Source organism: Ovis canadensis, chromosome 3 (assembly GCF_042477335.2).
Source record: "Ovis canadensis isolate MfBH-ARS-UI-01 breed Bighorn chromosome 3, ARS-UI_OviCan_v2, whole genome shotgun sequence".
Taxonomy (NCBI): Eukaryota; Metazoa; Chordata; class Mammalia; order Artiodactyla; family Bovidae; genus Ovis; species Ovis canadensis.
This window is the reverse complement of record NC_091247.1, coordinates 151585776-151608272: the sequence shown is the minus strand read 5'-3', so window position 1 is coordinate 151608272 and position 22497 is coordinate 151585776. Positions and strand designations below refer to the sequence as shown.

Below are 22497 nucleotides of genomic sequence, written 5' to 3'. Positions count from 1 at the left end.
TAAATTTTTATTTCTGTTATTTCACTGCTTTCTTTCATAATCCTTTCCTTTAATTCTCCTTTTCAGGTGCCCAAATGATCTCATTCCCGTCCCTAGTGGTAAAATGTTTGTGGAAGTAGAAGACAAGACGGATGGTGTGGAGCTTGAACTTGGAGTCAGACTGCCTGGTAATAGAATCGTAGAGTCCTCCTGCTGCAGAGGATCTTGAATGGCGATTCAAGCTCTCGCTAAGCGGGGGATGTCCCAAGGTGAGCACCTGGCCTTTGTTGTCAGCCAACATCCCGCCTCTCTTACACTCACCTGATTTCTGGATCGTGATTTAAGAAGCCTGGCTCTGTAGATACTTCAGAGTAGATACTTCGGCCGCAGTCACTTAGCGGATAATTTTGTTGTGGATTTGAAAGAACAGAAGCTCATCGACCTCAAACACATTTATTGAAGAACGACTGAATGCCTGGCGATGAAGACTGGAAAATCCGACAACGATCCTGCTCTTCCAGAGAGACCTTCCATTCTGGTGGGGTTGACTTCTTTCTCAACGCCTGCACTGTGCTGTGCCAGCTCTATTCAAGGACTGCTTGAAGTTCACTATTCGGACAAAGGGGTCCACAGCTTTCCAGGGGATCGCTGTAATCCGACCTCAGCTCTCTGACAAAATTTGAAATAATAAAAACTGCAGAGCAGCGGACAGCGAAGGAGTACGTAGATTGGCGGAGGGGGGAGAGGGAAGAGGAGAAGGAGCTGGGGGAACTGGGGAGAGGGGGATCCCCTGGAGGTGGCGTCTATTCGTGTCAATACGGCAGAATCAGGGGACCTAGTCGGAGCCAGAAAACTTCCAGCCAAACAAACTCAGATCACTCCCTTCACCCCTTCCTCTCCCCTCCGACGAACCATCTCAGCTAAGAGCACTGTCCCTGTGGTAGCTCGGGGGAGACAGGGGGTTCGGAGTAGGTGGACCCCGCATTCGTGCCCCCTTCTCCCCCATCCCCACCATGGGCTTTGCCCTGGAGCGCTTCGCCGAATCGGTGGACCCAGATTTCCAGTGCAGATTGTGCGGCCAGGTGCTGGAGGAGCCCCTGTGCACGCCGTGCGGGCATGTCTTCTGCGCCCGCTGTCTGCTGCCCTGGGCGGCGCGGCGGCGCCGGTGCCCGCTGCAGTGCGGGCCCCTGGCGCCGGGCGAGCTGTACCGGGTGCTGCCTCTGCGCAGCCTCGTCCAGAAGCTGCGCATCCAGTGCGACTACCGCCCCCGCGGCTGCGGCCGCTCGGTGCAGTTGAGCGAGCTGGCGGCGCACGTCGAACGCTGCGACTTCGGCCCTGCCCGCCGCCGCCACCCGGGCAGCGTTTCCCGGCCGAACGGCGTGGGCAGTGGGGACCGGTCACTGCGCGGGGGCTGCAGCTCAGCGCCCGGCATCCGCCGCGGCGGGGGCGGGGGCGCATGCGGGGGGTCGCCGGGCGTCCGCGGCGGGAGCTGGAGGGGACCCAGGCCTCGGGTCTGGAGGCGGCGCGAGAAGGCGCTGCTAGCGCAGCTCTGGGAGCTGCAGGGCGAGGTGCGGCTCACCGCCCGCAGGTACCAGGAGAAGTTGACCCAGTACATGGCTCACGTCCGCAACTTCGTCAGGGACCTGGGTGGCGGCCACGACGCGGTAAGCGCTGAGGGATGGGGCACCGGGGAATGATCCATCGGGGTGGAAAGGGGAACGGTGCTTTCTGGCACTCAAGATTCTTCTGCAAGGTGACATCCTTCCTCCCGCAGGAGGAAGCATCCACCGTTCTGTTCATCCACTACTCCTACCTGTCTTGTGTTTTAGTATTGCAGTCAGCGAGGATTCTCCCCTTTCCCTTATAATGGGATTGGAAGAAGTAAACAGCTTCAATTGCAACTTTTCGGTGGAGAAGGAGGAATTAATAAAACTCATTTTCCCACCAGACCCTTGCTCCACGTCTTTCACTCTCCTGCCCTAGCCTCTCCGCCTGTTTTTTTTTTTTTTTTTTCACCTTTGGCCTTTGCCTGAAGCCAGTTTGAGGAGGAAAGCTAGGAAACAAGGACGTCTCTGACTCTGCCTCCCCTCTGCCGCTGGCGAGCATCCCAGGGCGTGTCAGTCAGTCTCACACCTTCAGGTCTGAAAGAATTAGTTTCTACCAAACCGCCGGTATCAGCCACCTTCTACTCAGCGCAGGGACTCTGAGGGGTGCGGGAAACCAGAATCACTTGGAGTTAAGAAATGAAAAGATGACATTTCTTAGACCCACCAGGTTATTTTCATCACTCCCTAATAGTTCTTAAGTGCTTCCGAATTTCATTATTAGTGGAATGTTGCGAGTGTGAGTGTGAGACTTGGGGAACCAAGTCAGGAGCTCACATCCATCTGCGCTCAGACTAGCCCGATGAGCTCCTGGGCTGTTTCATTTCTTTGTCGAGGCTTCTGGCCTTGAAATGTGTTCCTGGACTGCCCACTTTCCGAGAATAAACAAGCCTCCCTGAAGCGGCGGGTGAGATGAGGCCTGTTTATAAAGCTGTTCCTTCTCTTCTGAAGGACTTCTGCACAGTGTTTGACATTGTTGGTCGCTGCCATGGTGAGCAGAGATTTAGCAGAACTTACACTCCGTTCAAGGAGCTGTTTTCATTCCCCAGCTTCCTGGGGAGGAGCAACCCAGGAGGGTGCCCATCTGGGACTGCTTTGCACTGCCTCCAGCTCAAGCACCAAGTTTAGAAGCTTCTGTCCTTGAACCTAAAAAAGGATAATTGAAGGATGAGGAGCTGAGTTGTATCTAGTCTAATCAACAGAAGTACACCGTTATTAAAAGATTGGATTCTATTACATTTCTTTCTCTATTGTATCTGTATCTAGTTAAATTTATAAGACCACAGAGAAGCACAGAATTATGGTCTGTAATACTGGTTAAGGGTGCAAGGTTTTGGGGAAGCAATGGTTGGTGGAAAGGAGCAAGGCTAGATTATATGACAGAGAAGTCCATGCAACAAGTCAGGCTGTGGTTCTGACAAGTGAGGAAGAACTGAGCGAGATCTGTATCTACTTACCAAACTAAGGGAGATCTACAGACTACTTACCAAAAGGCTCCTCTGTGCTGCTCAGAAATGTTTTGCCTCTGCCAGTAGGGGCTGCTGTGCACACTGCCTGGGAAAAGCTCCTGAGAAAAAGTGGTGATGATGGTAGTAGTGGTGACGATGTTTATGGAAATTCATCATTCCAGAGTAACTACCAAACATATAATTTTCCTGGATAGTTAATAATATCCGTAACCATGAGTAAAACTCATAGGCTTGTACTGTTTCATCTTATGTTTAAATTGGTCTTTATTAATGAGCAGATATTGTAGATAGAATTCCTATTTGTATAACCAATTATTTGGCCATCAGGAAAGCAATGCATACTACTTTAGTTAACACAAATCCTCTCTCTCTTTTTAAAATTCTGCCAAACCAAATAAAATACCATTTAAAATTAGGATTACTGTAACTTACAAGACCCTGTATTTCAATAGCAATCTGAATATTACTGTTGAAAGAAATTTATAAATAATATATTATTATATATATAAATTTATAAATATCCTTTACATCCCTCAAGACTTTCCAAAGTGAAATTTTTATACAAAATAATTCTTAGATTATTTAACAATTTACTAAACTCATCTATAATGGAGAGGAAAAACACAGATAGCTGTATAGTTGAATCAGAAATCTATTTTAAATTACAGTGGACTCAGAATTAGATGCTATATTAGGATAAAAGCTGCATGTGTAAAAATACACAGCCATTTAGCCATTTTTGGAAATAGTTATTTTTCTTACATCCATGGTTTTTCCTTCAAATGCATACTTTCATTTAAATTTAGGAAGAAATTAATCTCAAGAATTTAGCCATCCTTATCTTTAAAACTTTAAGGTTTTCTCTTTTCCAAATTTAATTTTTTTACTTTAAAAAAATTTTGATTCATGTTGATGTACGGCAAAACCAAAACAATATTGTAATTAGCCTCCAATTAAAATAAATAAATTTATATTTAAAAAACAAAAAATAAACATAATATTGTAGCATTTGCTTTTTTCTTTTATATTTTTAACTAGTTAGTTATTTTATCCCTTTTCTTCTAGGAAGGAGAACATAAGCCACTCACTATTGTATTGGAAAGAGAAAATGACACTTTGGGATTCAATATTATAGGAGGTCGACCAAATCAGGTAACTGATCTTGTTAATGAATAACTCGTTTCTTGTTTATAAAATAATAGAAGACTTAGCTTTAATTTGTGGATTTGGAGTAAAAAAAAAATGGTGATTTAATCTTTAAAATAGTGCTTGTCATCAAGTATCAGATTTCTTAACTGTAAATATTCCAGAACATGGTGAGAGTTTTTTGAGAAAAATAAGACAAAACAACAGTTAACTTTGCTACTTAAAAAAAAAAAGAGTACATTTCACATTTTATCTACATTGTATAGACCTGTTGGCAACTTTCTTAAATAAATCTATTTCACAAAAATGTATATGCAATTTCTGCTTGATAATCTTTGGTGTATTACTTGTTTGTAACTCTTATTTATAATGTCAAATTGATCAATTTTCAGATGCTAACACAGACCAGTAAGTTTATATCTTTTTTTTTATAATATATCTTGAATGAATAAAGAGATAAAATGAATTGAAATAAGAGATAGTTGTTTTCACAATTTCATAGAAAATATCATGCTTAGAAAAGATAGTTTATTTGACATGTTTTTGACTCCCCAAATCAATTCCTTTATTTAATTGAATGAATAATTTTTTCTACACTGATGCCAATCGTTTTCAAAATTCATGAGTTTATAAACTCATAATAAATACTGTAGCTGCAAAGTTCTTTCTTATCCTTCAAATACTGTATCAGCTTAATTTTCATCCTCACTAGGAGAGGTGATAAAATTTTAAAAAAATTATATTCTTTCAATTTCCCAAATTAGCTGTCATGAAAGTTTTGCACCCTACATTGCAGATGCTGTCTATGGGAACTGAAGGTTGTTGGCCATATGCTGTGTTCAGGCCAGGGTGGCAATGATATGTATCCTCCTTTTATTTAGTATTTTGAAAACCTAGCAACTAATGACTGCTACGTTTCTGTTTGTAGAACCGTTCCCTTTTATTATGAAAAGGTAGAAGTCTTTTTAGCATATCATTTTGTTTTCTTTTCCCCTAAGTAATATTTTTATAAATGCTAGTTAAGTGTTTGACATTTAGATGAAACTGGACATTTTCAAGAGCCTCTTAAAATTCATGTTAAAGAAAGCTAATAAATGAGAAATAATCTTATTTAACCTGCCATAAAGTGAGATGACATTTAAAATCATATAATTTATTATTATAGGATGTTGGGCATTTTCCCTAAATGAGTTTTGCAATGTAATTGGTGTTCTGTGACTTACTAAAATCCTCTCTATGTATGATACTGACTATGTGTTTGAGAGTTAACTAATAATCAGACTCACTGTACATGGAACTCATTCCAGGAAGCCACTGAAATTTGGAGTTGATCTTTTAGAGTTTTATGCTTGAGTAAATGGTTTCCCCCTGTGAATGTATACAGTCAGAGCTATATTTCCAAATGTGTCCCATTGTGAGGGTATATTTTTAGAACTATGACCACCTCTCAAACCAATTACATAGAGAGGCTGGATATGCTTTTCATTTCCTTCAACTTAGAGTCCTTTTAATTGCTACACCTCTTTAGAAGTGAGATGTTTTATAAATGATACTTAGAAGCCTACTGTTATCACCTTATACATGGCTTTCCTCATAGGAAAACAGGAGGTACATAGATATATACACAAAAACAGGAGGTAAATAGATAATATTGTCAAAGATGGAGCATTCCTTCACTAAAGCTGCCATCTAGATTAATGGCTAGTTGGTGTTAAGTAAGTTATAGTTCAATGCCAGATCTTCAGTTTAGAAAGAGAGTTGCATGTTTAGGGAGGTTTGACAATGTTGCATTTACCAAATTGTTTTTTAATCTAACAACATTCTGTTCACATCTTTCTTACGGCTAACGGTTTTATTTTTAATAGAATAATCAGGAAGAAACACCAATGGAAGGAATTTATGTTTCAAAAATTTTGAAAAATGGACCTGCTGATAGAGCAGATGGCCTGGAAATTCATGACAAAATCATTGAGGTAAGACAATAATAAAATACAAATAGGATTTGTGAAAGAATATTTGGACATTTTAAATTTCCAAACTTACTACTTTTCCTAGGTGTAGTACTTATTAAAGTGTATATCTCCCAATAGTATTTAAGTGACCTATTTTAATTATTAGATATTGGACTAGAAGAATGTGTCACCCAAAATTTCTAAATGTGTTAATGAATGTCTCCATTTGAAAAAATTGCCTGTCTCCATGAATTTTAAAGATGAATGTGTGATTATCAAAGGATTCATTTTTTATGATATCTCACAAAGGATGATAAATCTCTGCTGAAGAACATTTTTGATGAGTAAATATTACTATCTTTAAACTTGTAATTGGTAAGTTATGTGTAGAGTTTGGAATTATTTATACAATACCTTTTTAACATTTGTTAGTTTAATATGGTTATCTTGTTCATGTTTTACATGAAAAAAAAGAAGCAGCTTTTTTTTCTTATTGCAAAAACTTGTTGTAAACTATTTTTTCTTCTGTATGTTATATCTGTATTACTTGTATTTAGGGTGGATGAAGTAAACACTTAGAAGTTAGTGAAATTTGAGTTGTGATTATGGAATTTGGCGTCACTGCCATTTACTGACTCAGTGCTTTTGAAATGTTCATTGGTTGCTAAGTTGCTTCAGTCATGTCCCACTCTTTGTGACCCCTTGGACTACAGCCCGCCAGGCTCCTCTGTCCAAGGGATTCTCCAGGCAAAGATACTGGAATGGGTTGCCATTTCCTGTTGGATAGTATTATTTGGCTTAACTGAAAATTAGGTTACTTTTATCAATGGAATTATTTCCAATATATTAGTAAAGGCATAAATGGAAATTTGGAACATTTATTTAACTCCACTGTGCTTTTGGAAAAACTCTGTTTTCTAAATTATGTAATCGCTATCTTTCTGCGTGTCTGTATAAACTATCTGGATGGAGACTATTTTTTTATTAAACTTTGAATAATGCTTTATATTTTCATTCATTTGTGCATTAAAAAGTTGAACTTCAAATAATTTGACCAAGAATGAAAGTAAAGAGTAAAGAAGAGTCTATAGTTTATGGTTGACTTATGCCATTTAGAAATTAGCTGATTAGGCATTTTGGAGAAGAGAGAGGAGTTACCTTTGGCTAAAAAATTATGGTTTTTATCTAAAGAGGTCTCTTGTATCAAGATTTTCTTTTTGTAGCCAAGAAAGTATAGAGCTACTTTCACTGAGGTTATCCAGTTTGTCTTGACAATTTGCCTGGTGGAAACATTTACATGCTACACTATATAAAGCTAGAATTTGTCTGTTTCTACTCATGTTTGTGCTGTATGATATAAAGGAAAGATAACAAACAAAAAATTGTTCTTATTATTTTCTGCATTATCTCTAAGCATTTAGGTTTTTCCAGTTAATGAAAAACAAATGCCTACATGTGCTACTATTAGAAGTGCTGATGGAACTGGATATGTATATATTCCATTAGCACACATATTCACATGTACTCATAACAGAAACACATACCCGGGATTTGAAAATGATTTATTCTAACTAGGCAACAATGTAATGTATGCTTTGTTGATGTTGTATGGAAAAGGAGGAAGAAGAATTTGTCTTTTATATTGTAATATGGCAAATTTGTTAAAAATGTCTTGGTTTTGTTAATGTAAAGATGTATATTTATAAAAACTATGGTTGATTAATCAGTGCATCTCTATTTCTAATATTGTTACTAATATATTTCAAAATAACCTTACTTAAATAATACAAGATAAAAAGCAAAAAGATCAATCATGGGGTTGATCGATCAATTATTTTGAAAATCAATTGATCTAAATTATAATTTATAACCAGCTGCAGTATTATTATTATTTCACCTTGATGTGCATGAATTAGCTGCTAATGACAAGAGCTTGAAATTTACCTCAGTTCAGTTCAGTTGCTCAGTTGTGTGTGACTCTTTGCTACCCCACGGAATTCATGCCAGGCCTCCCTGTCCGTCACCAACTCCCAGAGCTTACTCAAACTCGTGTCCATTGAGTCAGCGATGCCATCCAACCATCTCATCCTCTGTTGTTCTCTACTCCTCCCTCCTTCAATCTTTCCCATTATTAGGGTCTTTTCCAATGAGTTAGTTCTTCGCATCAGGTGGCACACTTCTATGCAGGCAATACCAATACCTCATTATCATCATGTTAGGATGCCTGAGGGTATGTGAGAGGGAGTTGGGAGTCAAAGTTCACTGCTGCGGTCAGCAGCTACTCTTCTACTGTTATTTCTGTGATGCTGGTGGTGGGTTGCTGCTACTGCTGCTAAGTCACTTCAGTCATGTCCGACTCTGTGCGACCCTATAGATGGCAGCCCACTAGGCTCCCCCGCCCCTGGGATTCTTCAGGCAAGAACACTGGAGTGCGTTGCCATTTCCTTCTCCAATGCATGAAAGTGAAAAGTGAAAGTGAAGTCACTCAGTCGTGTCTGACTCGTAGGGACCCCATGGACTGCAGCCCACCAAGCTCCTCTGTCCATGGGATTTTCCAGGCAAGAGTACTGGAGTAGGGTGCCATTGTTACACAACTATAACCCCCAGATGAGAAAGTGACTAGAGGGGGGGATAGTCATTCATGGCTCTTCACATTTTGTTCTCCCCTACCTATTCCCCTGACTCCCAGCAATACTTTGAGATTGTGACAGGAAAGTCCACCCTTCTTTCAGCTTCTGGAGACTAGGGTGCAGGGGTCAAGTGCTGTGAAGTTTTTGAGGACAATTGGGCACAGAAAGGAGATTTTTCTTTAGTGTATATATTAAAATATCTTCTATTGAGTTTGAAATCCATTGTGAAATGCAGCACACAAGACTTCTGTATTTACTTTAGAAAGAATTCCAACATGGAATCATATCAGTATAGCACTTTGTAGAAAGTGCTCTGTTTAGTACTAGCAGAAAGAACTTTACAAATGCAATGACTCTACAAGAACTTATTATCTCTTCCAGACTGCCAACTATACTTTGTTTTAGTTCTTCAGTGTTAGATATTCTGCTTTCTCTGTTACTACTTTCTCTTCCACTAAACTGAAAATCTTTGACGGTTATCATGTTTATTTGCCCAAGGCTCTGCATAATTTGGTGTGGCTATTGATGCAGGAAATTTAAATGCAGATTAGAGCTAAATGTTCAGGAATGCTTTTGAATCAGATCTTCAGCGAGGTACCCCATATGTGCCTGATGGCATAGTGTAACTTATTGCGTCATTAAGCAGCCATGCTAATTTGTGTATGCATAAGAAGTATTTACAGGTTCTGTAGGTCACTTATATAACTGATGGGGAATTAGAATTTTTGACAAATTGCTATTTAATTCAAACATATTACAGAATTCATCAATAAAATATTATCATCCTCCCATGTTCTTAGAGTGTATTTTAATATTGACTGATTTTCTGAAAGAATTGGGAGAGAAATAAAGCAATCTTGTTAAGTGCAAGTAAGGAAGTACATCGTAATGAGTTTTAAAATCATGATTCCATTTGTAATACATGATTATCATTATATAATTGTATATTTTAATATATCTTAAAAAGTACTGTGGTGCAGTGGGAGCATGAATTCTGAAATCAGGGAGATCTAGCTGGAATTCCTGTCCTGCCTTTAAAATGTATGACCTTAAATAGGCTTCTCTGGTGGTTCAGATGATAAAGAATCTGCCTGCAATGCAGGAGACCCTAGTTTGATCCCTGGTCAGGAAGATGCCCTGGAGAAGGGAATGGCAATCCACTCCAGTATGCTTGCCTGGAAAATTCCATCGACAGAGGAGCCTGGCAGGCTACACTCCATGGGACTGCAAAGAGTCAGACATGACTGAAAGACCAACACTTTCAGTTTCACTTGAAAAAGCCAGCTGTGCCTCAGTTTCTATGCCACTCATACTTATTGTGTGCATGAAGTGCCAAGCACAGGGCAGGTTCCTGGAACCCGCTGTTGTGAGCCTGATGTGTCTCATTCAGCTTATGCAAGTAGTTTGTTCTTCAAAGCAGAGAGATAGTATAGGGAGGGGAAGGGCAGTTGTATTTTTCTGTGTTGGAGAATTCAGTCACTCCAGTGTTCAGTGATTCCCATTTCCATAGGCACCACAGTTTGAATGAGTAAATGTAGGAGGTTTTAAGTTGTGCATTTCACATACTCGTATAGACATCAGATGCAAAAAGGGCTGCGGGAGAAAATTGTAGACTTATGATTTAATTCAGTCATTTAACAAGTATCTTATTAACTGCCTATGTGTGTTAAATGGCATGGTTGTATTATGGAAATAAAGAGAAATAAGGCTCATTCTCTGCTCTCAAGCAGCTCCTTATATAGAAGGCCTGTTTTCTGTCTATATAAGGCAAGGCAGGCCTTTATGTGAAGCTGCTCTTTCAATTGTTATGACGGCAAATGGACATTATCATCTTGTCTTAGTGGAATGACACTATGGATTAATTTTAGTTTTCCTGTTATCCTAGAAGTACTTCAGTTCATTTTGAGACATCATGATATGGGATTAGTAAAAGAGTGGAATCTGTGGATGTAACATAGCATTTTGGTTTAAGGAAGAAATGTGGGCCTTGAACTTGGATCTCAGCCTTGGAATTGAGCTGGTTTATCTTACAAAGATTTCTCAATTTTTTTCTTATTCCCATTTTTGTCCCCATAGCTATGAGGGTAGCAACAGCTAGTTCCTCAAATTTTCTATCCAGTTCATCATAGTATTTTGCTAATCCCCTGAGTTTCTATTACTAATAAATTCAGTTCTGTTTAAAATATTTTAAATGTTTTATTTTAGCTAACAAAAGAAAAGCTAGAAAGGTCTTTAAAACCTTGAGCTTTAGTGAGTTAAGCACCGATTTATGTTTTAATTTTATAAGATATGAACTTTGATTTTTGAGTACTAAGCTTCTGAGAAAGTAAACAGGGCCACCATACATGACTGTGCAGTTAGCATACCACATAACTGCATGTGGTGTCCCTGTCAGAAAGTCTTAACTGTGACTCCCATTCCCTCTTTAGTTCCCAGCTACAAAGTCTCAACAGAGCACCTATATAATTTACTTTTATTTAGGTATAATTGACATGCAATATTATATTAGTTTCAGGTATACAACACAATGATTTGCTATTTTGAATATATTGTAAAAACAATCACCATGGTCAAGTCTAGCTGAAATCATCACCATGGACATTTATAGGATTTTCTCCCGTGATGAGAACTTACAGGATCTACTCTCTTAGAAGCTTTCAAATATGCAAGATAGCATTTGCTAACTATACTTGCTGTTCTGTTCATTACATTCCCATCATGTATTTATTTTATATCTGGAAGTTTTTACCTTTATATTCCCTTTGCCTATTTCCTCTATCCCTAACTCCCCAGCTCTGAGAACCATTGAACAATCTGTTGTTTGTATCTATGAGATTTTTTTTTTAATTCTACATATAAGTTTGATCCCATTGTATCTCTCTCTCTCTAATTTATTTCACTCAGCTGATATATATTGATATATATATGTACATATATATGTGTGTATATGTATGCATGTGTGTGTGTATATATACATATATGTATTTATATCTCACAGTTTCTTTATCCATTTATGCATCCATGGATATTTAGGTTCTTTACATATCTTCGTCTTTCTGAATAATGCTACAATGAACATGGGGGAGCATGCATCTTTTTGAAACAGTGTTTTTATTTTCTTTGGAAAAATACCCAGAAGTAGAAGTTTTGGATCATATGGTAGTTCTATTTTTAATTTTTTGAGGAAACCTCATACTGTTTCTCATAGTGTTTTTCACCATCTACATTCCCACCAATAGTATGCAGGGGTTTACTTTCCTCTACATTTTGGCTAGCATTTGTCATCTCTTATCTTTTTGATAATATCTCTTCTAACAGATGTTAGGTGATATTTCATTGTGATTTTGCATTTCCCTGTTGATTAGTGATGCTGAGCCTTTTTTCATGTTCTTTTTAGCTATCTGCAAATGTGTTTACTTCTTCTACCCATATTTTAATCAGATTATTTGTTTTTAAGATGAGTTGTATATATTGTGTATATGTTTTGGATACTAACTCCTTATCAAATATATGATTTGCAAATATTTTCTCCCATTCAGTAAGCTCCCTTTTCACTTTTTTCTTCTCTGCTGTGCATAAGGTCTTTAGTTTGATATATTCTCACTTGTTTCTTTTTCTTTTTTTGTTGTTGTCAAATCCAAAAAATATTATTGCCAAGTCCAGTATTGAGAACCATGGTGCCTATGTTGTCTTGGAGTTGTATGGTTTAAGATTTTGCATTCAAGTCTTTAATTCATTTTAAGTGAATTTTTGTTTAGAGTATAACATAGTGATCTAGTTTCTTTCTTTTGCATGTAACTGTCCAATTTTCCCAGCACGATTTACTGAAGCGAAAGTGTTAGGTGTTCAGTTGTGTCTGACTCTTTGCAGTCCCGTGGATGGTAGCCCACCAGTCTCCTCTGTCCATGGAATTCCCCAGGCAAGAATACAGGAGTTGGTATCCATCCCTTTCTCCAGGTGATCTTCCTGACCCAGGGATCAAACCCAGGTATCCTGCACTGCAAGCAGACTCTTCACCATCTGAGCCACTAGGAAGCCCGTTTATTGGGGAGACTGTCCTATTGTCATTGTGTAGTCTTGCCTCCTTTGTTGTACGTAATTGTATGCCTGAATTTATTTCTAGGCTCTCTGCTCTATTAATCAATGTGTTTTTTATATCAATACCATAATGTTTGATTCTTATAGCTTTGTAATATAGTTTGTAATCAAGGAGTGTGATGTCTTCAGCTTTCTTCATTATTCTTAAGCTTACTTTAGGGTCTTTTGTGGTTCTAGACAAATTTTAGGATTTTTGTCTATTTCTCTGAAAAATGCCAGATTTTCATAAGGATTGCATTGAATCTGTAGATTATTTTGGGTAATATGGACATTTTAAAAATAGCAATTCTCGCAATCAGTAAGCACAGACTATCTTTCCATTTATTTGTGTTCTTCATTTTCTTTCACCAATGTCTTATAGTTTTCAGTGCACAGGTCTTTCACTTGTTCTGTTAAACTTATTTCTAGGTATTTTATTATTTTTGATATAATTGTAAGTGTGATTATTTTCTTCATTTATTTTTCAGGTAGTTCATTAATACTCTATTGAAACGGAACTGATTTCTCTGTATTGATTTTGTATCCTGCAACTTTACTGAATTTATTTATTAGTTCTAACCATTTTTGGTGGTGTCTTTAGAAAATTCTTTGTACAAATGACTGTCTGTATCTACCAGTTCTATATCTGCACATTCAATCAACTGTGAATTTTTAAAAAAGCCTGAAAGTGGCAAAACTTAAATTTGCCACTTACAAATATTTATATAGCATTTACATTGTATTTATAATTATTTACATAGCATTTACATTGTATTAGGTATTGTAAGTAATCTAGAGATGATTTAAATTATATGAGAGAACATGCATACTTTACATGCTGATACTATGCCATTTTATATATGATACTTGAGCATTCACAGATATTGGTGTTAGAGAAGGCTGGTTCCTGGAACCAGTGCCATGTGGATACCAAAAGATGATTGTATAAAATTATGTCATCTGAATATAGTGAAAGTTTTACTATTTCTCTTTCTAACTTGCAAGCTTTTTATTTTATTTTCCCATCTGATTGCTAAGTCTTCCAATATTATTAATATGTTGTATAAAAGTGGTGAGAGTGGTCATCCTTGTCTTGTTCCTGATCTTATAAAGAACAACTTTAATCTTTTTAAAAATTGAGTGTGCCATTAGCTGTGGAATTTTCATATATGGCATTTATTATGTTGAGGTATTCCCTTTGTATCTAGTTGGTTGAGAGCTTTTATCATAAGTGGATGTTACATTTTGTCAAATGATTTTTCTTCATTTACTGAGCTGATATGATTTTTATCCTTCATTTTGTTAAAGTGGTTTATCACATTGATTGATTTGTGAATATTGAACCATACTTTTATGTTTGGAATTAAATTCCACTTGTTTATGGTATGTGATCCTTTTGATGTATTGCTGAATTCAGTTTGTGAATATTTTGTTGATTTTAGATCTGTGTTCATCAGGGATATTAGCCTGTGATTTTCCTTTCTTGTGGTGTCTTTGTCTGGTTTTAGTAACAGGGTAATGCTGTCATCCTGAAATGTGGTTGGAAGTGTTCCCTCTACTTCTGTTTTTTTGGAAGAGTTTGACAGAAAGATTGGTATCAGTTTTCCTTTGAATTATCATTAGAATTCACTGAGAAGCAACCTAATCCTGGGGTTTGGTTGTTGGGAGGTTTTTGATTACTGATACTGGTAATCACTCTGTTGAGATGTTCCATTTCTTTGTGATTCAGTCTTGGATGATTTTATTTCTAGGGATTTATCAATGACTTAAGTTATCCAATTTGTCAGTATATACTTGTTGATAGTAGGTCTATTATAATCCTTTGTTTTTCTGTGGTATCAGTTATAATGTTACTTCTTTCATTTCTGATTTTATTTGAGTCTTATCAGTTCCCTGGTGGCTCAGATGGTAAAAGCGTCTGCCTACAATGCAGGAGACCCGGGTTCGATCCCTGGGTCGGGAAGATCCCCTGGAGAAGGAAATGGCAACCCTCTCCAGTACCCTTGCCTGGAAAATCCCATGGACAGAGGAGCCTGGTGGGCTGCAGTCCATGGGGTCACAAAGAGTCAGACACGACTGAGTGACTTCACTTTTCTTTCACTTTCTATCAGTTTTAGCTTTTTAAGAACCATTTCTTTATTTAATTGATATTTTATATTGTCTTTTTGCTTTCTATTTTATTTAAATCTGCTTTGATTTTTGTTATTTCTTTCCTTCTGCTGAATTTTGTTCTTTTTCTAGTTTCTTGAGTTTTAAAGTTATGCTGTTTATTTGGGATATTTATTGTTTCTTGAGGTGGGCATTTATTGCTATGAACTTCATTTTTAAAGCTGCTTTTTGCTCCATGCCATAAATTTTGATGTGTTGTGTTTCCATTTTCATTTGTTTCAAGATATTTCTCTAAATTTCCCTTTTGATTTCTTTGTTGATCATTGGTTGCTCAGTAGCGTGTTGTATAATCTCCATATATTTGTGAAATTCTAGCTTATTCATATAATTCTTTTTACTTTTGTACTGTTTTGGTCAGAAAAGATCCTTGATATGATTTAAGTCTTCTCGAACTAGTTAAGATTTGTTGAATAACAATTAACTATACATATATATATATATATATATATATATATATATATACACACACACACATAGAGAGAGAGAGAGAGAGAGATTCATTTTCATATTCTTTTCCATTATGGTTTATCACAGGGTGAGTCTTTTATTCTTATAACCACTCTATGTCTTTGATTGGAGAATCTAGTTTCTTTACATTTAAAGTAGTTATTAATAGTTGTGTACTTATTTCCAATTTGTTAACTGTTTTCTGGCTGTCTTATAGCTTCTCTATTCCAGTTTTCTTTTCTTGCTTTCTTCCTTTGTGGTTTGATGACTTTCCTTAGTGATATACTAGATTTCTTTCTGATTATCTTTTGTGAATTTACAATAGCTTTTTGCTTTGTAATTACCATAAAGCTCACATATAACAATTTATAACAGTTTAAGTTGATAAAAACTTATGTTTTAGAATGCATCCTAAAATTCTACATTTTTATACTCCCCACTCATGTTATATGTTTATGATGTCACATCATACATCTTTTTATCTGGTGAATTCCTTACCTAATTATCATAGATAATTATAGTGAGTTTCTGTACTTTGTCTTTTAATCTTCATACTAACTTTATAAGTGATTAATTCACATAAAATGTATTTATGTTTCCCAGTGAGGTTTATATTTTCATATTTTTCTTTGTTACTAATTAACATCATTTTTTTTCAGTTTATGGAGGTCACTTTAACATTTTCTGTATCACTGTTTTTATGTTGATGAACTCATTTTTCTTTTGCTTGTCTGTAAAACTATTTATTTCTCCTTTAATTTTCAATGGTAACTTTGTTGGGCTGAGTATTTTTGGTTGGAAGTTTTTTTTTTTTTTCTTTCAGTACTTTTAATATATCATGTGACTGCCTTCTGGCCTGCAAAGTTTCTACAGAAAAAATCTGCTGATAATCTTGTGTATAACAAGTTGTCCTTCTCTTGCTGCTTTTATGATTCTCTGGTTGTCTTTAACTTTTAGCATTTTTATTTACAATGTTGCTTAGTATAGGTCTGTTGGACTTCATCTTATTTGGTGGTGTTTGTGCTTCCTGATGGCAACCCACTCCAGTGTTCTTGCCTGGAGAATCCCAGGGACGGGGGAGCCTGGTAGGCTGCCGTCTCTGGGGTCGCAGAGAGTCGGACACGACTGAAGCGACTTAGCAGCAGCAGCAGCAGTGCTTCCTGAATCTGGAAGGCTACTTCTTCCCCGGTGTAGGGAAGTTTTCAGCCATGATTTCATTCAGTAAATGTTCTACTCCAATCTCTCTCTCTTTTTTCTTCTGGGACTCTTGTAATGCAAATGTCATTTCACTTGCTGTTGTTTAACAGGTCCCTTATACTATCTTTACTGTTTTCATTACTTTTTGTTCCTCTGTGTGAACTTCTTTGTGTTGTCTCTGAGTTCATTGACATTTTTCTTTCTTCTGCTTTATCTAGTCTGCTGTTGAAACATTCCTAGTATACTTTTCAGTTCACTTATGGTATTCTTCAGTTCTTTTTCATTTTTCTTGTATTTCCTGTATTTTATCTGTGAGATTTTCATGGCATTCATTCATTCTTCTCTTGAGTTTTATAATGATCATTATTTTTAACTATTTATTGAGTAAATTACATATATCTGTTTCATTAAGGGTTTTTTTTTTTCTTTTTGAGGTTTTACCTTGTTCTTTCATTTGAGACATATTTCTGTCTTTCTTCATTTTTCTTGATTCTCTGTGTCAGTATCTGTGCATTAGATGAAACTGTTACCTTTCCCATTTTTTGAAGTGTTAGTCTTAGGTAGGTAAACCTTAGTGTTCAGTCTTGCCTTAGCTGTTGATTCTTTCCTAAACCTTTGTGATTGTCCAAGCATCCTATTTTATTTAATAGCTCCCAGTGTTGAGGGTATGCCAACACCACTTATTGTCCCAAAGGGTAGGATCTCTGTCATCCCCTAGATTCAGGCTGATTGGAAGCCAGACCCCCAGGCAGCAGCATCTAGAGACTGCAAATACACACAGCCCTGTTGAACCACAAGTGTAAGCCTTGTTAGTCACCAGATCCAGGTAATATATAGGTGTCCTTTGGTAGTAGCTGCAAAAATCAAGACATCATGCTAGGATGTAAGCCCCTTTCTGAAAGATTCCAATGAACTAGAATGAGACAGAAGGAGAGGACAAAGATTACATCCGTGGTGTCAGTTCCCTGACAGCAGCTCTGTAGGCCAATTGACATGTGCCAGACCAGAAAGCCTGCCCCACGAGCCTCAGCTCCTCTCCACATAACCAGGCCTCTGTCTCAGAAAGACTGGATGTTTTTCAGTCTGCTATCTATGCAGTGCTGTGCGAATGGTAATCTGTCAAGAACTCCCTCTCCAATTGTTATAGTCCCATGAGACTGAGGAACACAGGCCTCCCCCTACTCCCTGGTCTTTATAGCCATACATTCAAGGGGTGTTCTCTGGGTCACAGCCATACAAACTGAGTTAGCAGTTATAAAAACTGGGGCACCAAAGATGTGTAGAAGCTTTCCTTAAGGAGTTACTGGCACACTGATGTGTTGTACAAGGGGAGGGCCCAGATGGCACTCTCTGAAAAAAAAATGGCTCTGGCTGTCTGCAGTATAAACATGGGCCCCACTAGAAAGGAAAAGGAAGAAAGATGGCACCTGCTGGCTTTAGTGAGGCAGGTGGAAAATGTGAAGATGGAGAGTATACCAGCAGGTCCCTGATAATCAGACCAATATTTTAAAATTAGCAAATGATTGTCTTTTATGTAAAGTTTGGACACCTTTTGGCACAGCAAAGGAAACTATAAACAAATGAAAACAGAACCCTCTTACATCTTTGCTGGGAATGTAAACTGGTGTAGCTACTATAGAAAACAGTATGGAGGTTCCTTAAAAAACTAAAAACATAGCTACCATATAACCCTGCTATCCTACTCCAGGCCTTATATGCAAAAGAGATGAGAGCTCTAATTCCAAAAGATACATACATCTCAGTATTCTTGCAGCACTCTTTACAGTAATCAAGACATGGAAGCAACTTAAATGTCCATAAGCAGATGAATGAATAAAGATAATATGGTTTATGTATACATATATGGTATGTGTATGTGTGTGTGTGTGGGGTGTCTGTGTGTATATACATATAAAATGGAATATTATTCAGTCATAAAAAAGAATGAAATGATGCAATTTGCAGCAACATGAATGGACCTAGAGGTTATCATACAAACTGAAGGTCAGGCAAAGAAAGACAAATATTCTATGCTACCACTCATGACATCCTATGATATCCAGTTATATGTAGAATCTTAAAAAATGATATAAATGAGCTTATTTTAAAACCAGAAATATACTTAAAGTCATTGAAAACAAACTTATGGTTACCAAAATGTAAAGGGGGGTGGGATAAACTTGGAATTTGGGATTTACAGATACACACTACAGTATCTAAGATCGATAAACAACAAAAACCTACTGTGTAGCACAGGGAACAATACTCAATATCTTATAATAGTCTATAACAAAAAAGAATCTAAAAAAGTATATGTGTATATATATATAATACATATACATATCACATGTATTTATATATATATGTATATATATATATATATATATATGTAACTGAATCACTTTGCTGTATGCCTGAAACATTGTAGATCAGCTGTACTGCAGTTAAATATTTTTAAAAAAAGAAGGGTAAAAAAGTCCAGGCATCTTTAAAGGGCTGCTTCTATACTGCGTCCTGGGGCAGGTGAGTCTGCAGATGGGCATATTAAGTGCCTTTTCTGTTTGCCTCGGTTCTGCAGTTCTCATGGTTGTAAGTTTTATTGGTCTTCAAAGCCAGATGTTGGGGGGTTCATCTTTCAGGTGCTGGTCTTAATAGTTGGTGTGCCTGATGTGGGGCTCAGCAATGGCCACAGGACTGGAAAAGGTCAGTTTTCATTTCAGTCCCAAAGAAAGGCAATGCCAAAGAATGCTCAAACTACTGCATAATTGCACTCATCTCACACGCTAGTAAAGTAATGCTCAAAATTCTCCAAGCCAGGCTTCAACAATACGTGAACCGTGAACCTCCAGATGTTCAAGCTTGTTTTAGAAAAGGCAGAGGAACCAGAGATCAAATTGCCAACATCCGCTGGATCATCAAAAAAGCAAGAGAGTTCCAGAAAAACATCTACTTCTGCTTTATTGACTATGCCAAAGCTTTTAACTGTGTAGATCACAACAAACTGTGGAAAATTCTGAAAGAGATGGGAATATCAGACCACCTGACCTGCTTCTTGAGAAATCTGTATACAGATCAGAAAGCAACAGTTAGAACTGGACATGGAACAACAGACTGGTTCCAAATAGGAAAAGGAGTATGTCAAGGCTGTATATTGTCATCCTGCTTATTTAACTTATATGCAGAGTACCTCATTAGAAACGCTGAGCTGGAAGAAGCACAAGCTGAAATGAAGATTGCTGGGAGAAATATCAATAACCTCATATATGCAGATAACACCACCCTTATGGCAAAAAGTGAAGAGGAACTAAAAAGCCTCTTTATGACAGTGCGAGAGGAGAGTGAAAAAGTTGGCTTAAAGCTCAACATTCAGAAAACTAAGATCAGGGCATCTGGCCCCGTCACTTCATGGCTAGTAGTTCGGCAAACAGTGGAAACAGTGGCAGACTTTATTTTTGGGGGCTCCAAAATCACTGCAGATGGTGATTGTAACCATGAGATTAAAAGACGCTTGCTCCTTGGAAGGAAAGTTATGACCAACCTATACAGCATATTAAAAAGTAGAGACATTGCTTTGCCAACAAAGGTCCATCTAGTCAAGGCTATGGTTTTTCCAGTGGTCATGTATGGATGTGAGAGTTGGACTGTGAAGAAGGCTGAGTGCTGAGAACTGATGCTTTTGAAGTGTGGTTTTGGAGAAGACTCTTGCGAGTTCCTTGGACTGCAAGGAGATCCAACCAGTCCATTCTAAAGGAAATCAGTCCTGAATATTCACTGAAAGGACTGATGCTGAAGCTGAAACTCCAATTCTTTGGCCACTTGATGCGAAGAACTGACTCATTTGAAAAGACCCTGATGCTGGGAAAGAGTGAAGGCGGGAGGAGAAGGGGACGACAGAGAATGAGATGGTTGAATGGCATCACCAACTCAATGAACGTGAGTTTGAGTAAACTCTGGGAGTTAGTGATGGACATGAGGCCTGGTGTGCTGCAATCCATGGGGTTGCAAAGAGTCGGATACAACTGAGCCACTGAACCGAACTGAACCGATGTGAGGCAGGAAATCTTCACTCATCAGGGAGAAGGTCTAGGTTTTTAGTTCATACCTGATTTGGGGGATGCTGTTTATGGCTGTGTTGTTTCTCAGCCTCTTCTACCTGTTTCAGTGTGGTTTCCCTCTCGTTATCTTGATTTAAGGTGGCCACTTTAGGTTTTTGTTCAGAGGAAATTGTTCCATAATCATCTACAGATTCTGTGGGAAGATCTGAGTTCAGGATCTTTTTTCGCTGATGTCCTGAACCAGGAACCCCCTATAACATCATTGGGACTTATGTTAAATTGAGATCCAGAAATGATTTTCAGTAAAATTTTGAAATGTGCCATATATTACTGTCTTTTGCCCTCTTTTACTCCATCAATAATCCTAGCAATCTGCTATCTTCTTTATCATGTTCTTATTTCTTTGCAGCATCCGTCTTTAGGGAAGAATATTGTTAAATTCACATACACTAATAGATATTTGAATGATAAAAGTTTGCCCTACTCAGGATATCTGAACTTAACCCAGAGGTAATGTCTTCATGATTCTTAAGTATTTTTATCATTTTCACCAAACTGGCACAGTAGCTTCTTGCATAAACATTGCCTTCACCCAATCTTTACCACTTGTAACTCAACTTGTCTTCTACTGGCAGGGTTATTACTCTTTTCTCCTTTGCTTAAGGTCCTTCATTACCATTCTATTGTCAACAGGATAAAATCCCAATTTATTAGTGAAGCAAAAACATACCTTCAAAACCTTTGCTTTTTTTTTTTTTTCAGTTTTCACTTTTAGACCCTCTACTTCAATCACATTAAACTTCTCCCCTTTCTTATCTTCAGGCCTCTCTGCATTGATTCCTTCTTTCCCTTTCACCTGGTATTCTGACATTTCCCCCCACTCCACATCCCCTTTTTCACCAGGAAGTCTCTGACTATCCTCAAAAGTCCTCCACTCCCTGAAAGCAAAAATGAAAATGAAGTTGCTCAGTCATGTCTGACTCTTTGCAACCCCTTGGACTATAGCCTACCAGGTGCCACCATCCATGGAATTCTCCGGGCAAGAGTATTGGAGTGGGTTACCATTTCCTTCTCCAGGGGATCTTCCCGGCCCAGGGATCAAACCTGGGTCTCCCGCATTGCAGGCAGACGCTTTATCCTCTGAGCCATCAGCGAAGCCCTTCACAATTCACCAAGGGGAATTATTTTCTTCTCTCTGTTGCCAGTAGACTATTATAACTCTCACTTTCATAGCACTTTTTATGTTTTCATATTTATTATTTGTTGTTCTCCACCAACAAAGGTATGGTTTGATAAGCATAGTTTCAAATTTTATTGAACTTTCTAGTTCTAGGACACCTTCTCCTTTCAGCATTGTGTCTGGCAAACCAAAAGCTCTCTGTTATTTCTCTCTGAATGATGGAATAAATGAATGGATAGACATCAAGGTCAAAATTTTAGGCATCTGGACTAGATCCAGGAATTTTTCAGGTGCCAAGCAGCCAGCCCCCTGTTACATCCTATTCCTTCGCTTTACATCTTTATCACAAGGTCAGTCAAAAGTTGAAAGACTCACTGTTTAAATTTTTAAATCCCTAAGATCTACTGTAAATGGATTAAAGCAATTGTATTTCTCAAGACTGTTTCATTCAGCCTGTAAATAAGAAAGAATTCAAGTCTGCAACAGTGTTTCAAATTCTGTTTATGTAAATGCTTGCTTTGGACCTGCAGACATGTATGTTTGCCTTCAGATTTTTTGTCGTTAAACTCGAAGAACACTGGCAAAGATTACT

General features: G+C 37.7%; 1 protein-coding gene across 1 annotated transcript in view; it reads left to right on the top strand.

The window, feature by feature from the left end:
- Nucleotides 1-873: 873 nt before the first annotated feature.
- The window catches only part of PDZRN4 (PDZ domain containing ring finger 4), a 419386-nt gene continuing 397762 nt past the window's right edge, over nt 874-22497 (top strand). The window contains exons 1-3 of the mRNA XM_069584607.1: nt 874-1643; nt 4118-4204; nt 6064-6171. Of these exons, the coding sequence (XP_069440708.1) occupies nt 993-1643; nt 4118-4204; nt 6064-6171 (846 nt within the window). The 5' untranslated portion in view covers nt 874-992. The remainder of the gene's footprint in view (nt 1644-4117; nt 4205-6063; nt 6172-22497) is intronic.